Consider the following 20,131-nt stretch of genomic DNA (forward strand, 5'->3'; position numbering starts at 1 on the left):
ACTATGAATGAATGAGAATGCCTGGTGTCAAATCTCTTGTTGTCTAAAAACTAAGCCGAGTCCAACACTCATAAGAAGACAGGTCCTTTGACTCGCTGCGGGATTAGGTCTCAAGTCCTTGGATTGGGTACGGACCTCCCATCCAATTAAGTCAAGTCCTTACACTCATAAGAAGACGGGCCCCTTGACTTAATGTGGGGTAAGGTCCCAAGTCCCCGGACTGGGTAACAATCTCCTGTCTAATTATGCCGAGTCTTTATACTAGCAAGAAGACGGGTTCCTTGACTCGTTGCGGGGTAAGGGCCCAAGTCTCAGAACTTGGTCCCAACCCCCCGTCCAACAAAGCCAAGTCTTTACACTCGGGAGAAGACGGGTTCCTTGACTCACTTTGGGGTAAAGGCAAGTCTCAGGACTTGGTCCCGACCCCCCGTTCAACAAAACCGAGTCCTTACATTCTTAAGAAGACGTGTCCCTTGACTCGCTAAGGGGTAAGGTCCCAAGTCCCCAGACTGGATACTGACCCCCCAACCAATTAAGCCGAGTGTAAATGGGTCCCTTGACTCACTACGGGGTAAGGCCCTAAGTCTCAGAACATGGTCTCAACTCCCCGTCCAATATAACCGAGTCCTTACACTCGCAAGAAAACGGGTCCCTTGACTTGCTGCGGGGTAAGGCCCCAAGTCTCAAAACTTAGTCCCGACCACCCGTCCAACAAATCCTAGTCCTTACATTAGCAAGAAGACAGGTCCCTTGACTCGCTGCGGGGTAAGATCCCAAGTCTCAGAACTTAGTTCTGACCCCCGATCCAACAAAGCTGAGTCCTTACACTCGCAAGAAGACTGGTCCCTTGACTCGCTAAGGGGTAAGGGCAAGTCTCAAGACTTGGTCCCGACACCCCATCCAACAAAAACAAATCCTTACACTCGCAAGAAGATATGTCCCTTGACTCGCTGCGGGGTAAGGTCCGGAGTCCCCGGATTAGGTACCGACCCCCCATCCAATTAAGCTGAGTCTTTACACTCGCAAGAAGACGAGTCCCTTAACTTGCTGTGGGGTAAAGGCAAGTCTCAGGACTTGGTCTCGACCCCCCGGCCAACAAAGCCGAGCACCCATCAGAACCACGCAAAAAAGGAAAAAGAGGAGAGGAAAAGGAAACAAAAGAACATAGCAGTTCATTCATCAAACATACACAGTTACAAGAAAAACCTGGGGAGCATCATACAAAGTACTACGAAAAAAAAGAAAGGGGGGCCTAGCCCATCACTAGGGTGAAGGAGGCGGAGGAGCACCCGGGGGGAACGGGGGATACCTTGGCTTCCCGAAATTTTCAACAAAAGCTTGCACCTCAGAACTTGGAGGAAGGGAGGACTAAGACAAAGTACGCAAATCCAGCTCGGGGTTCTGCAGCAAGTGTTTGTGCATCCGATCGAGGCCATCTCGATAGCCATAAGACCAGGCCATGTCCTGGATAGCATTTGCATTCGCAATCCGAGATCGGATCTCCCCAGAATGCTTGGTGACGTCATCCAGACGAGACTTCAGGCCGACATTCTCCATGTTGCGAGATAAGAGGTCAATGTTCTTTTGGATCCCCAACTACAAAAGCTCACCGATGCGTGCCTTAGCCTGTCGCAGTTACTCTCTTAAGTGTTAGGCTTCTTGATGCCCGAACAACAACAGCGAGCGCTGTCCGATGGCTAGAGCCCAATCCTAACGGGATTCCTCCAGCTCCCTTCGGGCGAACTCTATCTCCTCCTTAGACTCTCACAATTCCATCTGAACAGACTCCAACTGCTCCCGAGCAGCCTTCAGCTCCGCTTCCCGAGTGACCAAACTCATGCGAGCCTCTTTGGTGGGCTTCTTCGCAGACGTCAACCGAAGGATGTCTGGGTCGACATCTCGCAATAAACCCTTAAATGCCTTCTTCTTCTCTTTATGCCTCACGACGACCGTCTCTAGGTGCTAGTTTTGTTCCTTCACATACAGCACCTCGTTGATAAGCTCCTTCCGCTTGGTCTGGAAGTTCTTTATTTTTCGGGCCGCCTACTTCATCTTGAAATACCCAAAGCACACCAAAGTCTTGAGCTCCCAGTTGGCCTCCTCCAACTCTCCTAGTTCCTCCCCAATCGTCGTGGCCAACTAGTCTGTGGCCTGCAAAAAAAAAAAATATAAGTAAGAGGCAAGAGACTGGAGAGCGCTCGGCAAAATGCACCAAACGAAAGAAGAGCGTTGTGGTAAGTGTTTTTCAATTCTCTCTCTATCGTGTAATTGGCAATCCATCTAGCTATGGCTATCTTGGGTTAATTTTTTTGAATGGTTGAGAAATTTTATGGATTAAGGGCTACAACTACTATTTATTATTTTATTATTACTTTTTACCTACTATTCAATATTCTATCATTACTTTTTTACTATTATTCACAGAATATATGAGATCACCTCACTACCTAAACGTAACCTAAGATTGTGTTTTTGAAATTTGTGTATTTGGATTGGTTTGAGTGGAGGCTGGTTTTGAGATATCATGGACATAGGAGGAAGTGGTTTGCGACCTTGAATTTGGTATAAAACTATGTCCGGGTGGTGAATGTGTTTTGTGACGTGGGGCTTCTAATGGATTTCAAGCAAAATTCGAGGGTGGGTTGATTATCAGTGGAGTTGTATTTTTGGGACATATTGTCCCCAGGCCATTATAAACCTGAGGCACCAAGTGGACCAGATGTTGAATGGATCATTTATGGGCTCAAGAGTTGGTTCTAGATGAGCTGTAGTTCGAACTATAGAATTTCGTTATTTATCTTGGTTTAATGATGCTATGAGTTATTAATATACTTGTGGTGATTTGGATTAGGTTATGATACTTCTACCGTTCAGGTTCAAGACTTAGATAGTATACTTCAAAAGTTAGATAAGCGGTACTCTTATATTAGACTTTGTCAAAAACAAATTATCCGAAATTGAGTTTGTGAAAAACTTGCATATTTTGTTATGAAAACAATCTCAGTCATTTTCTACACTACTCTCGAAATTTAAGAAATAAAATGAAATATTTCTGTCATAATTGGTGTAGATATGAATATTTTTGGTACTCTATTTCAGTATTGCATAAAAATGCGAATATGAAGTCTGAGATTTTAATATGATTATATGATATTTATCTGCTCAGTACTCTATTCTTATATGATATGGCATCTAAAAATCATCTTGCATGACATTCTGTGTTTTTTGTCGTACCATCAGTGTAAAATTATAGCCTTTGTTATTATGTTGGTATCAAAATCTTTGTTTCTAAGTACACCTACTTTGGAGACAAAGTGATTTTTTGAGTGGGTCTTTCCTGTATGCACACTTGACACGCTAAGTTTGAAAATGGAAGATTTCACTTCTATTTATGTTCAATTTGTCGAGAGGGTTTGCAAACCCTGCCATAGGGGTTAAATATGGCATATGTTATGTTCCAATGTTGTTTCAATTAAACTTGTGTCAAACATCTCTTGTATATATTATTATTGTAATGAAATGTTTAGAAAATATTATTGCTATTTTTTTAGACTGTTTGTTTCTACATTATATAACTGGCTCAAGTTTACACACTAGTATAGGTTCGTTGCATATTGCATCAGTGGACTCACCTATTTATCTCCACAATTTTCTTTTTAGATGGTTTGAATGGTTGTGACAGTTGGAATAGATGGCACATGACAACATTATAAGATAAATGTGATATAAGTGCCAGATGGCATAGGTCATGGATTGGTGAAATTTTTGAGAATATGTAGAACTAGCGTTGAGTTTACTTCTATGAGAATGGTTTTTGAGGTATTTGATTTTAGAAAATTATTGTATCTAAGTTTTATATTTTATGGATTTCAAGTTAGAAGGGACGTCCACCACCGGGTCCAAGGCGTGACAACAGCTTAGTGACTAATTTAAATAATAAAATTAAACAGAAAACAACTTGAAATGATAATTGCTCGATTTGGTTATGCTAGAATCCTAAATTGAAGCTGTGTTCCTATTATTGCCGAAACCTTTGAAAATAAGACATAATGATTGCCCACACGTTAGCCACAGCATGCCAAAAATTTTGCTTTTTTTTTTTTTTTTTTTTTTTAAGAAACAAATATTGCTTCATTCAATATCAATAAGCAGATACAATGAAAATCTTATCCACACAAACACATACAAGCCTTAATATTATATCGCAAAACATCCCTCCGCATCCACTACTAGACAATTTAAAATAAAGTCAGGCAAAGGTATGCGCTACCTCATTTCCTTGTCGACCAACACGAAGAACATCAAAAGACTGGAAATCAGATAACAAGATTTGAATCTCCTGAATCATAGGGTTGTAGCTAGACTCTTGTTCTCGGGTTGACCATATAGCTTCTACCATAACAATTGAATCCCCCTTGAGGATCGAGTGGGAGATACCCATATAATGAATTACCTGTAAAGCCCTCAAGGCAGCAAGCGCCTCAATATCCTCCACCATATAAATGTCTTCTTCCTTTCCTGACATGGCCATAATCATACTACCATTTTCGTCTCACAGGACTGCACCCACCCTAGACTGATGCAATTGACTAAAAATATCCCCATCAAAGTTCAATTTCCACTTTCCACATGGCGGAGGCTTCCAACACAGTGTAAACAATGATCTCCCTAGTTAATCTTGAATGATATCTTGATGATCTTGTTGATTCTCAAGGATAATATTATATGAGAATAAATTCTAAGTGGTCAGTCCATTAAAGGGCTAAAAACAGCCTCCAATGTGCTTCTGCCACGTAGCCCACCCATTAGACCCAGAATGGGACCTCACCGCACTGAACCCAACTCCCTTACCCCCTCGAAACCCAGATCATTAGTTGAACCTTGTCTCTCTCTCATCGAGGACTTAGAAAATCCCTCGCTCCTCAACGCCGTGAACGTCTCTCCCATCGACGTCGTGAACATCTTCGCCCATCGATGCCACGTTCTTTGGTCATTGACGCCGGATTCCCAAATCCCATCGATGCCACCCTCATGTGCTCCTATCTCCCATCGATTTGGCCCATCCGTAACGCAGGCTTGCCCCTCTCCTTTGTCGTCTCTTTACAAATTACTCCGGTTTTTGTTTTATTGTTATCTCTAAATAACCTGAGCGTTAGACTGCCTGCCTAGTGCCTACCTCTGGTCCATGGATTTGTTGGTAGTTCTAACTTCTACCACACCCATATTTCAGAACAATCCCTATAAATTTAAATGTTGCCTAAACATATTATGCCCATTTCTATAGAAAGTGATCAGAAAATTCAAGAATAGATGGCATGTTCTAGATTGTCTTTTAAATTCAAGAAAATTCAAGGTAAAACGCATCTTCAAAACAAACCATGAAAACAAACCATGGAGGACGACAGGTGGCTACGGTTGGTGTCGGACTGCATGGTGGTTGTAGGTGGCTGCGTCGGACTGGTTGGCGTCGGATTGGGTGGCTGCATCGGGCTGCCTGGCGTCGAACTAGCTAGTAGCGGCGATTGGTGAAGAATAACAAAGGGGCACAACGAGTAACAATCTGATGTAGTCATCCTCGTGGTTTTATTTTGTACAATGCTGAGATGTCAGTTTGTTATTGGGTACTGCTATAGGTGTCAATGTCTTGCGCAATCTCTTCATATTGGTCGTTTTTAATATATAGTATATTATTGAAGGCAATTCCACATTCAGCTAATTTCCATCCAATATTTCCAACCATGCATGGCTTTATCCATGATTCCTCCCGTTGATCTCAACATGATTGGCATACATCTCTTTCTATTACCAATAAAAATTAATACATATTGTCATTATTAAAAAAATAATTTCGTTATAAATAACAAAACATTTATATTAAATCAATTAGCTTGTATATATGATGTGTTCCATTTTCATTTCTCCTCTTCACAAACTCCAGTAATTAATTAATTCTTTTTTTCTTTTTTCCACTGTAATTGTAGTTTTTGACAAAAAAAAAAAAAAATCCCTTTGTACGTACCAATCCTCCTGATCTTAGACAATATCCTTGATTAGTCCTTTTCTCACTACTGCATCTCGAATGAGTTTGAGCGATTCCTCTAAATCGTCGCAGAGCAGGTGAGGATCAGGAATCACACTTGGATCAACAGACAAAGCAATGGTCATCTTATTCATGTAACTTTGGAAATGGAAAGTCAGTGCCTGCATTAGCATATTCTTTTGTTCGATTAGTTTTCTTTTGAGTAAACATGATATTGATCTGTTGTTGTCAGTTTATACAGAAGTAAGGTAGACGATTCTATTAGAATTGGATCATGACTTACATGTGGGTGCCCATAAACATAAGGAGCAAGGTAAGCCATTGGATGGCCATAAAAGCTAATTTCTTCCTGCGGGCCAACCAAGCCGGAAATGGCCATTGTTGTGTTGGAGATTGCTCTGTGCGTTATGGCAGCAGCAACCTGTAAATATCCATGTAAACATAATCTATGAAATTATTCAGCAGCTCTTTAAACTTCCGCCTCTTTCCTGCATTAATGCGACATTTCCTATCCACAATTTTATGACAATGGCTTTACTTACTTTTGTTTATCTGCGTATAAATTTGGATGTGATTAATTCCTTGCTAATAATTTATTTGAGTACACTAGCGATCAGCTGGAGTTTTGTGAAGTTAGAAACTAAGTACTAGTTCTAATTAAGGAGATAAAGTGCGTATGTACCTTGGCTCCAAATGTTCTGAGTACTAACTCAGCACACGAATATGTGCATATAGCTTCACGTGAGAGCTTTTTTCTGTCAATGGTGGCCTTAGCTTGTCGAACATACTCCAATGGGTCGTCTTGCAAAGCAATGCTGAAGGGAAGGAGCAAGTATCCGATCAAATTGCCCCACCTGGTCTTCGACCCCTTAGCCATCATATCAGCCAGATCCTGTTTAATTGACAGCATTACTACACGAGAAACATTGGCATGGAATATTTCGATCAAAACTCATCAAGTTTATATCTGATAAAATATAAACTAAATAATTCAATACATATCTTTCTATGATCAGCTTCCACTTTTGGAATGATCTATGATTTAGATTTTTGGGTTTATCATTGTAGTGAGGCATATTGGGATGTGATATCTTCAAACAATGATGAAAGATAATTTACCTGGATTCCTACAGTTTTTCGTAGATTGACAAGAATGGTTGCCCTAAAGTGGGTACCTTTTGGAATATTGGTTTTCCTCTGCTTCACTCGCCCATCTTTCTGCTCCTCACCTGCTGAGTGAATCTATACATGAATTAGGGAAGGTTATAAAGCATTATAGTTGGTTTACTATATATAAAATGTTGAGGCAGTCATGTACATGCATTTGGTTTATGATACTATAATACTCATCATTGGACCAACTAAAGTGTATTAGTACTGAATTGGGGGATTACTATGATCAAATGCCACGTCTAGACCTGATATGTGTTGATTGGGAAAAACAAGATTCAAGAGATTCTTCTTGGGCTTGGATAACCAGAAACAATGAGAAGAGAATTTACAGGATCGATGTTATTGCTGACAAAGAACTGAAAAAAAAAATGATCCAAGACATGCAATACCAAATAAATTTCTGCCTATCAATCACAAAATGACCTTTTCTTTTTCACTATTCTCAATGGACTATATAAGTTTTGAGTAATGCTAAATACAGTCATATGCTGTGTAAGCGCCGCGTACTCATTTTGAAAAATAGTGAAGTCCACCATTAAAAAATTAATTTTTTTATGTGAATCTCATACCTGCACACTCTATGACTGTATATATCATTCCTCGAAAATAAATGTGACATTAACTAATTAGCAAATAAGTAAAAACAATAAAAAAGAAACTTTCAAAATATTTGATGCCACATCAGAAGATTGATAATGAAAGGATGATGATGACAAAGAGCATAATAAACAACATTACTCAATTGTCAATCTTTAAACATGATATCACAGTATAATCATCTATATATGGAATTGATGGAAATTAACTTACCGTATCTACGGTTCAGATATCTGGAAAGGCCAGCTTGAGTTACTCCAACAACTACGTCATTGACAGTCTACAAAACACATCCATACCAAAATTAAGGAAAAATGCTTTATATATGATTGTATAAAGAAAGTGCATAAACAAATGCCTATCAACTATATCTATAAGCATCATGTGCTTGAAGCAATCTTACAACAGAATGGCTTATAATAGCCTTTGCATGGTTTTGGAGAGACAATATTGCATGGGTTGTCCTTACTTTGTGATAAAATATCGTAAATGATTTATTACAAATACCAATTAAATTTTTCCATTCAAACTCTTATAGGTTTATATACGTGTGTGTATATATTATCAAAATATTATCTAAATGAGTAATGTTACATATAGTTGTATAATGCGTAAGCACCATGCAGTCATTTTGAAAAAGAGTGGAGTGTACTATTAAAAAATTAATTTCTTTTCATGTGAGTCCTGTATTTATTCACTTTTTTTAAAATAATTATACGGTATTTTCGCACTCATGACTGCAACTATTATTTCTCTATCTAAATTTAAGTAATAGAAGTTATTTAATTTAAGTAGATTCTAACTTGGTCAGCGACAACGAGCAATCATTTATGACTAAATTGTTCCTATATATTGGATGGTGCCGAAACATTTGGAATTAAGACATAAGAGTTGCCCACACGTTAGCCAGAAGGTGCCAATTTTTTTGTTGAAATTCCAAGTAGATGAGCCAAATTTTGGACCAAAAGAAGGACGAATTATGTAACGGGTTAGCTAGCTGAGTCGGGCTACTCTACCGTCCAGAGTAGTCTGCTCAATTGTCTCTTTTGGTTTTTAGTTATTTTTCATATTTTTTAATATATTTTTATATTTTAAAAAAATAAAAAAATATTTTAATACACTTAAAATCACTTCTTTAATTATTAAATTAAAAAAAAATTGCCAATAGATTAAATGGAGCGGTATACTTGACAGGGCAAAATAATTTTTTCCTAGCTATTATGGCCAAGGAAACGTCTGGACGCTACATGGCCAGTCAACTTTGGCTAACAGTACCATTCACTGACTAATCTATAAATTTTTAAAGATACAAAGGTCAATCTTTTTTAATAAAAGTTATTTAAATGAAAAAAATATCTTATATTTAAATCAGAAAAAGGGTACTATTCTTCCTTATTTTACCAAAATACCATTTTAAATAATTTAATAAAATAATATTTAATAATACAAAACAAAAATCATTTCAGCTAGACATTTACGTAAAAAACACTTAAAATGGGAAACTATCACATCTTAATCAATGGGTAAATGAAAATAATACCGTCATCAAAATTTAAAAACTATAATTCTCAGGAAAATACGGATTTCAAAAAATAAAATTATAGGAAATGTTTCCAAGTCCACGTTCCAAAGATGAAAAGTCATATGCTACTGTTTAGTTATAGAAACACTTTCAATCCATCATATATAATCTCATTTTATTATTATAATTTTTTTAAATTCTCATATAAAATATAAAAAATAATTCAATTTTTTCAAATCTTAAAATAATAATAATATTAAAAATTATATTTTAAAAATATTTTATTTAACTTATCTAAAACTATCTCATTTTATCTCATCTTATTATCTAAACGAGTCCTTAAATTTTTCTATTTACCGGTAGGCCCCAAAAAAGGTAGGACTTAATTTGAAAAATTAAAAAAAGATTTCCATGGTCCCACTACTACATTCCAAAGCAAACTAAAATTGAAATGAAAATCTGTCCCATTCAGGTGACAATCGATCGAGGTTTTGTTAGCTTGAATATATTTCGCCACTTATTAAATAAAAATAATAATTTTAACCTGAATAAATAAATAAAAATGGGTTGTTATGAATAGACATACATACCGTGTTCATTGCATTCTTCACGAGCTTTATGTCGTCCAAACTGACCGCCCGATGTACGAATTTCTTGATGTTCAGCTCAACTCCAGGTGCACCTTTGATTGGAGTTTTCATGTCTTTTAGAAATAAAATGGTCGCCGCAATCAATAAGATATCCACCACAGTGTTCCAAATCAACCTTAAAAACAACCAAAATGCTAAAAGGAACCACCAAAACCCGTTCGAATTATTTGAACTTGCACGGTTTTTGGCTGGAATAGTAGGCAATGCTTCAGGGTCAGAGGTTTTTCTCGTGCAAGCTAGGAGAAGAGATATTAGAGATGCACCATCCCCCATTGAGTGGTGGATCCTAAAAATCCCAACAGCCTCTGCATCTGAGGTTTTGATGTTGAGAAGGTGGATTTCCCATAATGGTTTTGAGAGGTCTAAGGGAGTTCTTGTGAGATTTGACACATAGTCTTCCACAAATCTGTCTGGAAAATCTATGTTGGAATCCAATTCAGGAACAATAACATGATCCTCCATATTTACTTTCGTTTGACTCCATTTTTGCTTTCTGCAGTACTTGCTGCCATCAACGACCTTTTGTTTTACAAGAAATGGAAAACGTATGTTAAAATCTTTAATTAAAAATTAATGCAAATGGCACATCTTGCTGACTATCAGGGACAGAAAGAAATCTTTTTGTTGTTATACTTGAAAAGGGGAGTGTTTCTCGGTTTCGGTATCAGTAAAGTTCTTGTGAGAATCAAAATAAGGTACTGTTGGTGGTCATGCCAATCTCACGGTGGGATGTGAAGGGGGTGGGTACGCAAAATTCCACTTCCCATGAAAGTACCTACCTTTATTTTTTGTGGCCCAATTACCTTATTATTAATTTGGCTTTCTTTTTTGTTTCCTTTATACTCCAGAAATTAAAAAGCTTTTGATTTGGTTGCAACCAAAGTGGACTGTTCAAAACAGATTTGAGATCAGTCATTTGTGGAGGATTTCCAGCTCAATGTGAGTGGGAAGTATCAAAGTTTTGATTGGATTGTGGAAACTTTGGTGATGTTCTTTCTGAATGTAAGTTCATGTTCAATTGGGCCAAATGGCCTCAAAAGTATTGGGGGGAAAAATAAAAGAAAAGGTATTGGTTTTATGGTATTCAAGAAAACTAAACCATGGTTTTTGACCAAGTCCCACCAGAGAGAGACAAAGATAATTAAAAAAAAAAAAAAAAAAAAAAAAAAAAAAAAAAAAAAAAAAAAACAGAGGAACCCAGCGAAGAAGAAGATCATGAGAAGAAATACGATAATTTTCTTACCAACTTGCTGGAGAATCTAGGATGCTTGAGCAAAGTATGTTCCAAACCAGCTTTAACAACGTTAGGATTGATTGGCGTCTTGCAACCGATGATGGCGATGATATAACAGTTGAAGCGTGGAGCATGAAACAACCGAGCTGCTGGACTTAACGCCACCTCACGATTGCTTGATGATGCCTTACCATTGCCCATCAGCATCATCTTGCTTCTCCAATCCCCTCCGACTCTCTTCTTTGTGGAGGATTTTGTTTCTGTTTTCGTTTCAAAAAGCCCTCAAAAGCTGTCCGTCTTCTCCTGCTCAGACCTCAGTTGTGGGTATTAATACATGTGGGCTTGAATTCGTCTAAAATGGGGGTAAGATAGTGAGTATAGTCAAAGTAATACGGCTGACGGTAAATGGCTAACTGCCTGCTTTGGAATAAAGAAATGTCCGGAACAACCACTTAACTTTCCTAGAAAATATAAGAGGGTTAAATGCATTCAAGCTAGCCTTTCCTCAATTTTTTTAACACACTGCAAGCTGGCCTAATTTGAGAGTTTGGTATCCCCAACATTTTTTTTTTCCTTCACGATACCTTCTGCAACTGAGTGCTTTTCCCATCGTTGCCATATAAATAACAAAAGTAATAGAGATACAATTCTTTTTATAATCTTTTATTTAACTATATTTTAAATGATCAACATTTTTATAAAATAACTTATAAAGTGACGTTACTTTAAATAAATATTCTCATTTTAAAACATGGTTATATAGGAGCATAATCAATGGACTCAATAAAGTTTGATCAAAATATAGCTAGATAATTCATTTTTTATAAATTTAACTTACCACTTTTCAATAACACCAAATTAGAGCATCCTCATTAGTTTGACTAAATCCATTTTCAAAATTTAGTTAATATCACATTTTTTTACATTTGTCTATTCCATTTAAATTTAATCTTCACATTGGATTATCCATTCACTCTCTATATAATAATATAATATTATTAATTTAATCATTTTTTTATTTAATTTATTTTTATCACATTTTGTAACTACTAATTAAATGTTAATAATAATTATATTCTAATTAAAGTAATATTAAAAAAATCATATTTTTAAAAGTCATTTAATGCTAATAATAAAAAATATTTGATTAAACTCATCTAAATTTCTATCTAAATGTCTTAATTACAAACCAAATAGTATTTTTGTTTGGAGTGAGAAACTAATATTTTAATATTTGTTTGGAGTGAGAAATTAGTATTTTAATATTTGGTGAATCAATTGTAGTTCTCCATCTTTGGCCAACCATTGTAGCAAAAGTCTAAATTATTTTAGATTTGCCTAATTCAATGTGGGATGTTTTTTACATCAATTATGCAAATTTTAGCCAACCTTCTCATTTGACCAAACCAATGAGGATGCTCCAGACTCTCCAAATCTATCATCATTCTATTAAAATATTAATTTTGACATTTTCATTTATTTTAATTCTAATTGTAATTTGAATATTTATTCATTATTAAAAAAGTACACATTAATTTTCTAACGTTCATATTATTCCTAACGGATATAATTTTGGAACAATTTTTTTTACAACGGTCATATTCTTTCAACTGATATATATTTTTCAACAATCATATATTTCCGACAGTCATATATTCACAACGGATATATTTGTTCTGCAATATTTTTGCAAGGGAGGAGTACCAGAAAGAGAATTGTTTATGGTAAAAATAATATTTAGCCAGCCCAAGGATTTGGCCAGTAAATAAATCTTAGACTAAAATTATTGTTCATTTATAGAGTCCATTATAGTGGACTTTTATGCAACCTACCAAAACTGTAGCCAAAATTTAGCTAAATTGAGTTCATTATTAGTGTTTTGAATAGTAATAAAAAATATTATACATGTATCATTACTCTATAATTAATGATGACGAAGTTCCCTAGATTTAAATTAAATAATGGTGACAAAGTTTCCTAGATATAAATTAAATAATGGTGCAAAGTGTTTACTTATTTAATTTTCTATGATAGGAAAAAAGAATCGCAGATTAGCTGCTTTTCTATGCGTTACATTTACTTAACTTCAACTTTATATTTCATATGCAGGGACGTTAAGATTTTTTTTGTAAGATTCGAATTTTAAGATTTTTTTTTTTAAATTAAATTATGTCATATAAATATTTTACTATTTGTATTATCTACATTGACTTACAAATAGATTTTTTTTCAACTAAATTAGATTAATTTGCAATCATGAGAAAAAAAAAATTTTAAAAACTCCTGTGCAGAATTAAGGAAAAGAACGTGGTTGGGTTGACCTAGATTTTGTTTATGATCCACAACCTTTTCGCTGTATAATATTATTTGATGGCAGCCAATATCACGGAGTAAATCTTCATATATTATTATTATTTTAATTATATTTCTTATAATTCCTACAAGCTTTGCTTAGTATAAACTATGATTTATTAATTATGTGAACGTGCGTGGGTGCAAACGTAGGTACGCATGGCCATGTGAGACACATGTAGCATACAAAATTCAATAATAATTGAATTCTTATTTCAAAAAATCAATGAGCACAACGTTTTTACTCAAATGCTAGCTAGTTGGTTATAGACAGATATTTGAAAGTTGCATCTTTCCTCCTCCCTTTTTATGATTTTTATCCATATTTTTTTGTTAAGTAGTGTTGTACTTATAGTTTTACTTACAAAAAATTTACAAGACTTATTTTATTAATTTTATTTTTAAATTTCAAATTTTATAATTTTCAACATATCAATTTTTATAAATTTTTCTTAAGAGTGGATTTGGATAAACAGTTTAGATGAGATTGGATGATATATTTTGAATAATAGTAAGATTTTTTTAAGTTAAGATGAGATGAGATAGTTTATGAAAAATGTGTATGGTTAGATAGTGAGATGAGATGAGATAGTTTTGACTTTTTGAGATTTAAAAAATGTGTGCGTCCCACTGTTTTATAGAGTACTTGAATTGTGTATTGTTCATGTACTGTTTACACACTATTTACGTTAGTTTGGCATAGTTCACGAACTGTTCATGTCAGTTTTTATTGTTTTATACCTTTTATTTAAGCAGATGTTTTCAAAACTTAAAAAATGAAGTATTATATTTAGATAGCTAAAATTACTGTTCAATATAACTCCGGATGAGATAGTTTTTATATGAAATGGCTATCTAAACCCACCATAATTAGTATTTCTCTTCTCTTTTTACGATGCAAAATTTTTCTTGTATTTCTCTCTCTCTTTTGACAATGTATATCTGTAGACAAGATAAAGCCCATAAGCGTTGCTTCATTGTGAAGGGTCACTACCCAGCACTTACAACCCTTTGCTGGACATTTTGTCGATACCATGGGCTTGCAAGATACCTGGGCTCTTTTTTCGAACTCAAAACTCATGCAAGTCAATTAATACCTAGCTAATAAGTAACAACTTACAAATAAATACCTAGCTAATTTCTAAAGCAAGTCAATTAACCTGCTTTTTTATCTTATACATATATACTATACAAAGGTTTAGGCAAATGGGATATTCATGAAAAAGAAACTATATATGATAGCCCACAGCATCGAGATTGACTAAGGTTACGTTTGGATAGTAAGATGATCTTAAATATTCTGTAAATAGTAATAAAAAAGTAATGATAGAATATTAAATAATAGTGAATAATAATTTAAAATATATAAAAAATAATAATAAAATAATAAATAATAGTAGTAGAATATTGAAAACCGAAAAGAAAGAGTGCAACAACTCAAAATACATCCAAGTAGTCTGTATGGTCTAGATGAAGTACTTGTCGTCATGATAAGATCTTAATTAGGACACTCACACAACTAGTAATTTTAGGATGATTCCATTTAACCAAAAACACTTTGGCAACCTTTAATTGAGTTTTATGACAAATAACATCTTTATGTTTAATATAAGAGACAGCATATGATTAACCGTGCAGTTAGCTTGTCTATTATATATGTTGGAAAAGGAGGCTCAAAGTCAATATTAATATATGTCACTGCTGGTTGTTTATTCAAGATCATCATGTGGTCTATAAAATGCATGAACCACTTGTAGTTCAGGTCATGGTTTTGCCAGGAAAACTGATTAGCCATTAATTAAACAACAATTAGCAGGCTATATATGAATTATATACCTGTCACATTAATGTACCTAGCTAGTTAGTTAATTATAAATATTGTTTTATATTTTATATTTTATCGTTCACAATCATATAACATTTTAAATGAATGATTATACAAGTAGTTAATAAGTCAAATCATCTAAAATATGACACATTAATACAAAGTAGACATAAAAATACAAAGTAGAGGCAGTTTCTATTAAGAATATATATAGTGTTAATATGTAAAATAAGTAATGATGCTAAGAAGAAAGATGGAATTATGTCCAATCAAATTACGGATAAGAGGTACTTTATATCTTCAAGTAATTATCAACGTACATAATTTGTAATTATCGCAAGAATGTATTGATTACGCAAACTTATAGCACAGAAATAACATATTACAAACAAGGCTGGATCGGAGTTACAAGATATTTCCGAAAACCAAAAAAGAGAGATAAGCATCCTTCCTGGCCAGCTGTTCCAATTTTGGCAAGGCGGCCATCTGTAGATGTGCTTTATTTCAAAATCAAGATAAGCTAACAAGCTAATAATGTCTTCCCAGAGCTTGACGTAAAAGCATTATTGTTAAAACAGTTGACTACTGTCAACCAGTCTTTCAAGCATCAATTCGGTTTTGTTCAACAGAAGAAGACCAAACTTAGAGTATTGACGTTTTTTTTTTTTTTTTTTTTTTTAAGAAAACATTCCATAACCTTATAAAGATACAAGAGGAAACACGATTACATAGATGGTCTTTCAACCATCTCTATCACATCCTCAGCCAACTTAAGAGAACTCTTAGCTAGACAGTGAGCAAGATAATTGCCACTTCTCTTTACAAAACTTACTTTCCATTGATCTATTTATGATAATAAGACTTTAGTGTCACACAAAGTCATTCCCACATTATCCCAACACTTACTCAGATGATTGAGTCCATTAATAATTAGTTGAGAATCACCTTCCAAGATCACAGAGTTTAGTCCCAACTCTCTGGCCCATCTAGCAGCTTGATAACCTCCTTGTGCTTCCACTAACAGAGGGTCCATAAAACCAGATGTTGACAGTTTCTTAGAAGCCATAATGGAGCCCTCATGATCACGAGCCACCAAGCCAATCCCAATTCTGTCTTTTGTTGAACATAAAGTTGCGTCCCAATTGATTTTTATGCTCCATTCAGGTGGATGGATCCAAACATGGGAATCCGTTTGATGCCCTGGGCCACTCTTTCTTGACATAAGTTGTACTTACTTGAATTCCTCCAAGGATTTTAAAGCCTGCTTGGCTACCATAGTGGGGTGAGAGAATGAGTCATCAAAAACGAGTTTGTTCCTTCTTATCCAAATGCCTCGAGCAATCACAAAGAACACCTCCATTGAAATCTGATTTGAAATGGATTGTAGATGCTCAACCAAATCATTGAAGTTACTTACTCTACTAGAACTCTTTTGGAAAACCATTGGCCCCTGACTCCACATATCCATGGCTGAGGTGCAGCTCCACAGAGCATGAGTAGTTGATTCCTCTTCCCTACAGCAGATAGGACACAAAGGAGAATCTACAATCTTCTTCTTAAACAGGTTTAATTTTGTTGGTAATGACTCAAGACATGCTCTCCACAAGAAGACTTTAGTGGCATTTGGGATCTGATAGTTCCAGCTACATGTCCAAGATTTAGTTTTCTGTGCAACCTGAGAAGTTTGGCCCTTTTTCACATCCAACAGCTCTTTCTGTTTATGATATGCACTTTTTACTGTGAAACTTCCATCCTTTGTGCCAAGCCAAATCAGTTTGTCACTAGCACCTGATGCACTAATGGGGATTTTACAAACTAAGTCTGCCATTTCAGTTCCCAGGACAGAAATCACCAAACCTCGATCCCATTACTTGGTCTCCACATTAATTAACTCAGCAATTAGAGCATCTTCATGCAGTACCTGAATAGGAGATTGGATTTTAAAGCTTGAAGGGCGAGGCAACCACCTACAATTCCATATTTTGATATCCTGACCATTCCCTAATCTCCATAAAGATCCTTTCTCAAGCAAACCCCTGGCAGCATGTAGACTTCTCCAAATAAAGGAAGGCCGAGAGCCTACTTTAGCTTGGAAAAAATCTGAAAAAGGGTGATATTTCAATTTTAGAACCTGAGCAGCCAATGAATCAGGGAATTGAATGAGCCTCCAACCTTATTTAGCCAACAAGGCTAAGTTAAAGCTCTTGAAGTCTCTAAAGCCTAAGCCACCTGCCCCTTTAGCTTTTCCCATCTAACCCCATGAAACCCAATGCATCTTCTTTTCATTATCCATATGGCTCCACCAAAATTGCTGCATGATTCTGTTAATTTCACTTATTAAGGACTTTGGCAATCTAAAGACCCACATGCAATAAGTTGGAAGAGCTTGAACCACAGCTTTCAGTAAGATTTCTTTGACCACCTGGGAGAGAAACTTTGTTTTCCAATTATTGACTTTGCCTCTAATTCTGTCCAAAATTCCTTTGAAGGCAACATACCTTGATCTACCTATTAGGGATGGTAAGCCCAAATAGCTCTCATAGCAAGAGGAAACGTGAGTCCCTGCAATACTCAAGATATAATCCTTGGTAGCCTTCCTTGTACTTGCACTGAAGAAGATGGAAGTCTTTAACTTGTTAATTTTCTGCCCTGAAGCATCTTCATACAGAAGAAGGATTCTATTAATGGCTGCCCATCATCTAGAATTTGCTCTACAAAAAAGTAAATTGTCATCTGCAAAGAGGAGGTGGTTAATGCTTAATACTCCTCTACGAGTAGGAAAACCATGAATGTCTTTAATAGATTCAGCATGATTCAACATACTACTAAAAACCTCAGCAATAAGAATAAACAGAAAGGGAGATAAAGGATCCCCCTGTCTGATATCTCTTGAAGGAATAAACCTCGCTTGTGGCTTCCCATTCACTAAAATGGAATAGGAAACAGATGAAATACTGTTCATGATCAAATTAACCCATCTCTCATTGAATCCCATATTTTCCATAACCTTTTCTTAAAAAGATCCATTCTACTCTATCATATGCTTTATTCATATCTAGTTTAATGGCCATGTACCTTTGCTGTCCTCTTCCTTTAGTGGTCATCGAATGCAAGGCTTCAAAAGCAACCATAACATTATCTTGGATCATTCTCCCAGGGACAAAAGCACTTTGAGTGGGAGAAATAATTTGAGGAAGAACCATCTTGAGCCTGTTGGACAGCACTTTAGAGACAATTTTGTAGAGTACATTGCGTAGAGTACATTGCATAAAGCAATATGTCTGAAATCCATTACTGTTTTGGGACTTCTTAACTTAGGAATTAAAACAATGAAGGTATCATTTATGAGGGTCAAATTCGCCCCATGGTTGAGCACCTCAAGAACAGCCTTTGTAACCACACTTCCCACTATCTCCCAGTGAGTTTGATAGAAAACAGCTGATAATCCATATGGGCCTGGAGAACCCAGAGGATTCATCTGGAAAAGGGCTCCCTTTACTTCCTCAGCAGTAAAGCTTCTTGAAAGGTTATTATTCATATCCTCGGTGACTTTTTGTTGTGTTTTTCGCAGGCATTCATCAAATTCACTAAGATGCATTGTAGAGAAAAGAGCCTGGTAATGCTGATTGAAGGCTTCAGCAATCCCAATATCATCATTAATCAACCTACTATCTTCACAAACCAGGTTTTTAATCTCGTTTGTCTCTCTTCATTGGTTAGCACACTTATGAAAAAGCATTGAGTTTCTATCTCCATCCTTCAATCATAACTGTTTTGCTCTTTGCTTCCATTTGACATCCTCATCTTCAAGTAATTTGTCTATATCCTTCTGAAGCACCTTGACTGCTGCTGTATCTGAACCCGTATTTGAATTCTGCAAAGAGGACAACTGGTTAAGCTTTGTCTGAGTTTCCTTCTTTTGATGTCTCAGAGAGTTCTTGTTCCATAGATCAAGAGCTGTTCAGCACTTGCCAAGACTGCTATGAACCGAGTTTAAAAAACCCTGCTGAGGTGGCTGGTTCTGCCAAGTCGTTTGGATAATCTTGCTGCATTCCTCATGTAAGTTCCAACTAGCTTCAAACTTGAAAATTCTCTGTCTAGCCCTTTCCTCCTATGGCAGTCTCCTAGCTCCACCTTTCAAGGGCATCAGAAGAGGACTATGATTTGAGGATTGAGCTGCCATAGTAAAAATTCCGAAGTTATCAAACAAACTAGTACAGAGCATATTCCCAAAAACTCGGTCAATCCTTTCTTTTGTGAATTGGGCACCTTCTCTATTATTGCACTAAGTAAATTTTGGGCCCTCATAACCTAAGTCACTCAATCTACAATGCTCCACACAAGATCTAAAAGATTCCATCTGATGGTAAGGCCTAACAGCAACTCCAAACTTCTCATGGTTATGCAAAATTTCATTGAAATCTCCAAAACATACCCAAGGCTTATCTACCTTAGGTCTCATTAATCTTAGTAACCTCCAGCTATCAATCCTTTTAGCAGTTATGGGAGACCCATAAAAACCCGAAATTGAGACTTCTAGACTAGATTCTTCATGGTGAACTAACATGGAGATGTGATTTTGATAGTAGGATTCTAGTTTCAAATCAAGATTACTATTCCACATAAAGGCAATCCCCCCCACTCAAGCCAATGCTATCTACCACAAAGCTAGAATCAAACCCCACTTTATTTCTAACTTCCTCTACCCTTCTTCTACAACACTTTGTTTCCATTAACA

At 35.8% G+C, this 20,131-nt stretch overlaps 1 protein-coding gene across 2 annotated transcripts; it reads right to left on the reverse strand.

The window, feature by feature from the left end:
- Nucleotides 1-5,979: 5,979 nt before the first annotated feature.
- LOC121256947 (O-acyltransferase WSD1-like) lies at nt 5,980-11,636 on the reverse strand. Of its 2 annotated transcripts, none has more exons than XM_041157755.1 (7): nt 11,226-11,636; nt 9,923-10,501; nt 8,024-8,090; nt 7,160-7,272; nt 6,723-6,932; nt 6,324-6,461; nt 5,980-6,201 (listed from the first exon to the last, which is right to left on the reverse strand). In XM_041157755.1, exons 1-7 carry the CDS (start codon nt 11,424-11,426, stop codon nt 6,034-6,036), a joined length of 1,476 nt encoding a protein of 491 aa, XP_041013689.1. In that variant the 5' UTR covers nt 11,427-11,636; the 3' UTR covers nt 5,980-6,033. The 2 variants fall into 2 exon arrangements, with proteins under 2 accessions (XP_041013689.1, XP_041013691.1); XM_041157757.1 differs by having other exon boundaries at nt 7,160-7,269; nt 11,226-11,634.
- Between the last annotated feature and the right edge of the window lie 8,495 nt (nt 11,637-20,131).

Source organism: Juglans microcarpa x Juglans regia, chromosome 3S, assembly GCF_004785595.1.
Source record: "Juglans microcarpa x Juglans regia isolate MS1-56 chromosome 3S, Jm3101_v1.0, whole genome shotgun sequence".
NCBI lineage: Eukaryota > Viridiplantae > Streptophyta > Magnoliopsida > Fagales > Juglandaceae > Juglans > Juglans microcarpa x Juglans regia.

Bases quoted from the DNA above. Each gene is read 5' to 3' on its own strand.
- LOC121256947 (XM_041157755.1), bottom strand. From the start codon at position 11,426: ATGATGCTGATGGGCAATGGTAAGGCATCATCAAGCAATCGTGAGGTG. The intron at 6,933-7,159 runs GTAAATTATCTT...TCAATTAAACAG, and splicing joins GAAAAACTGTAGGAATCCAG to GATCTGGCTGATATGATGGC. The intron at 6,202-6,323 runs GTAAGTCATGAT...ATGCTAATGCAG, and splicing joins ATGTTTATGGGCACCCACAT to GCACTGACTTTCCATTTCCA.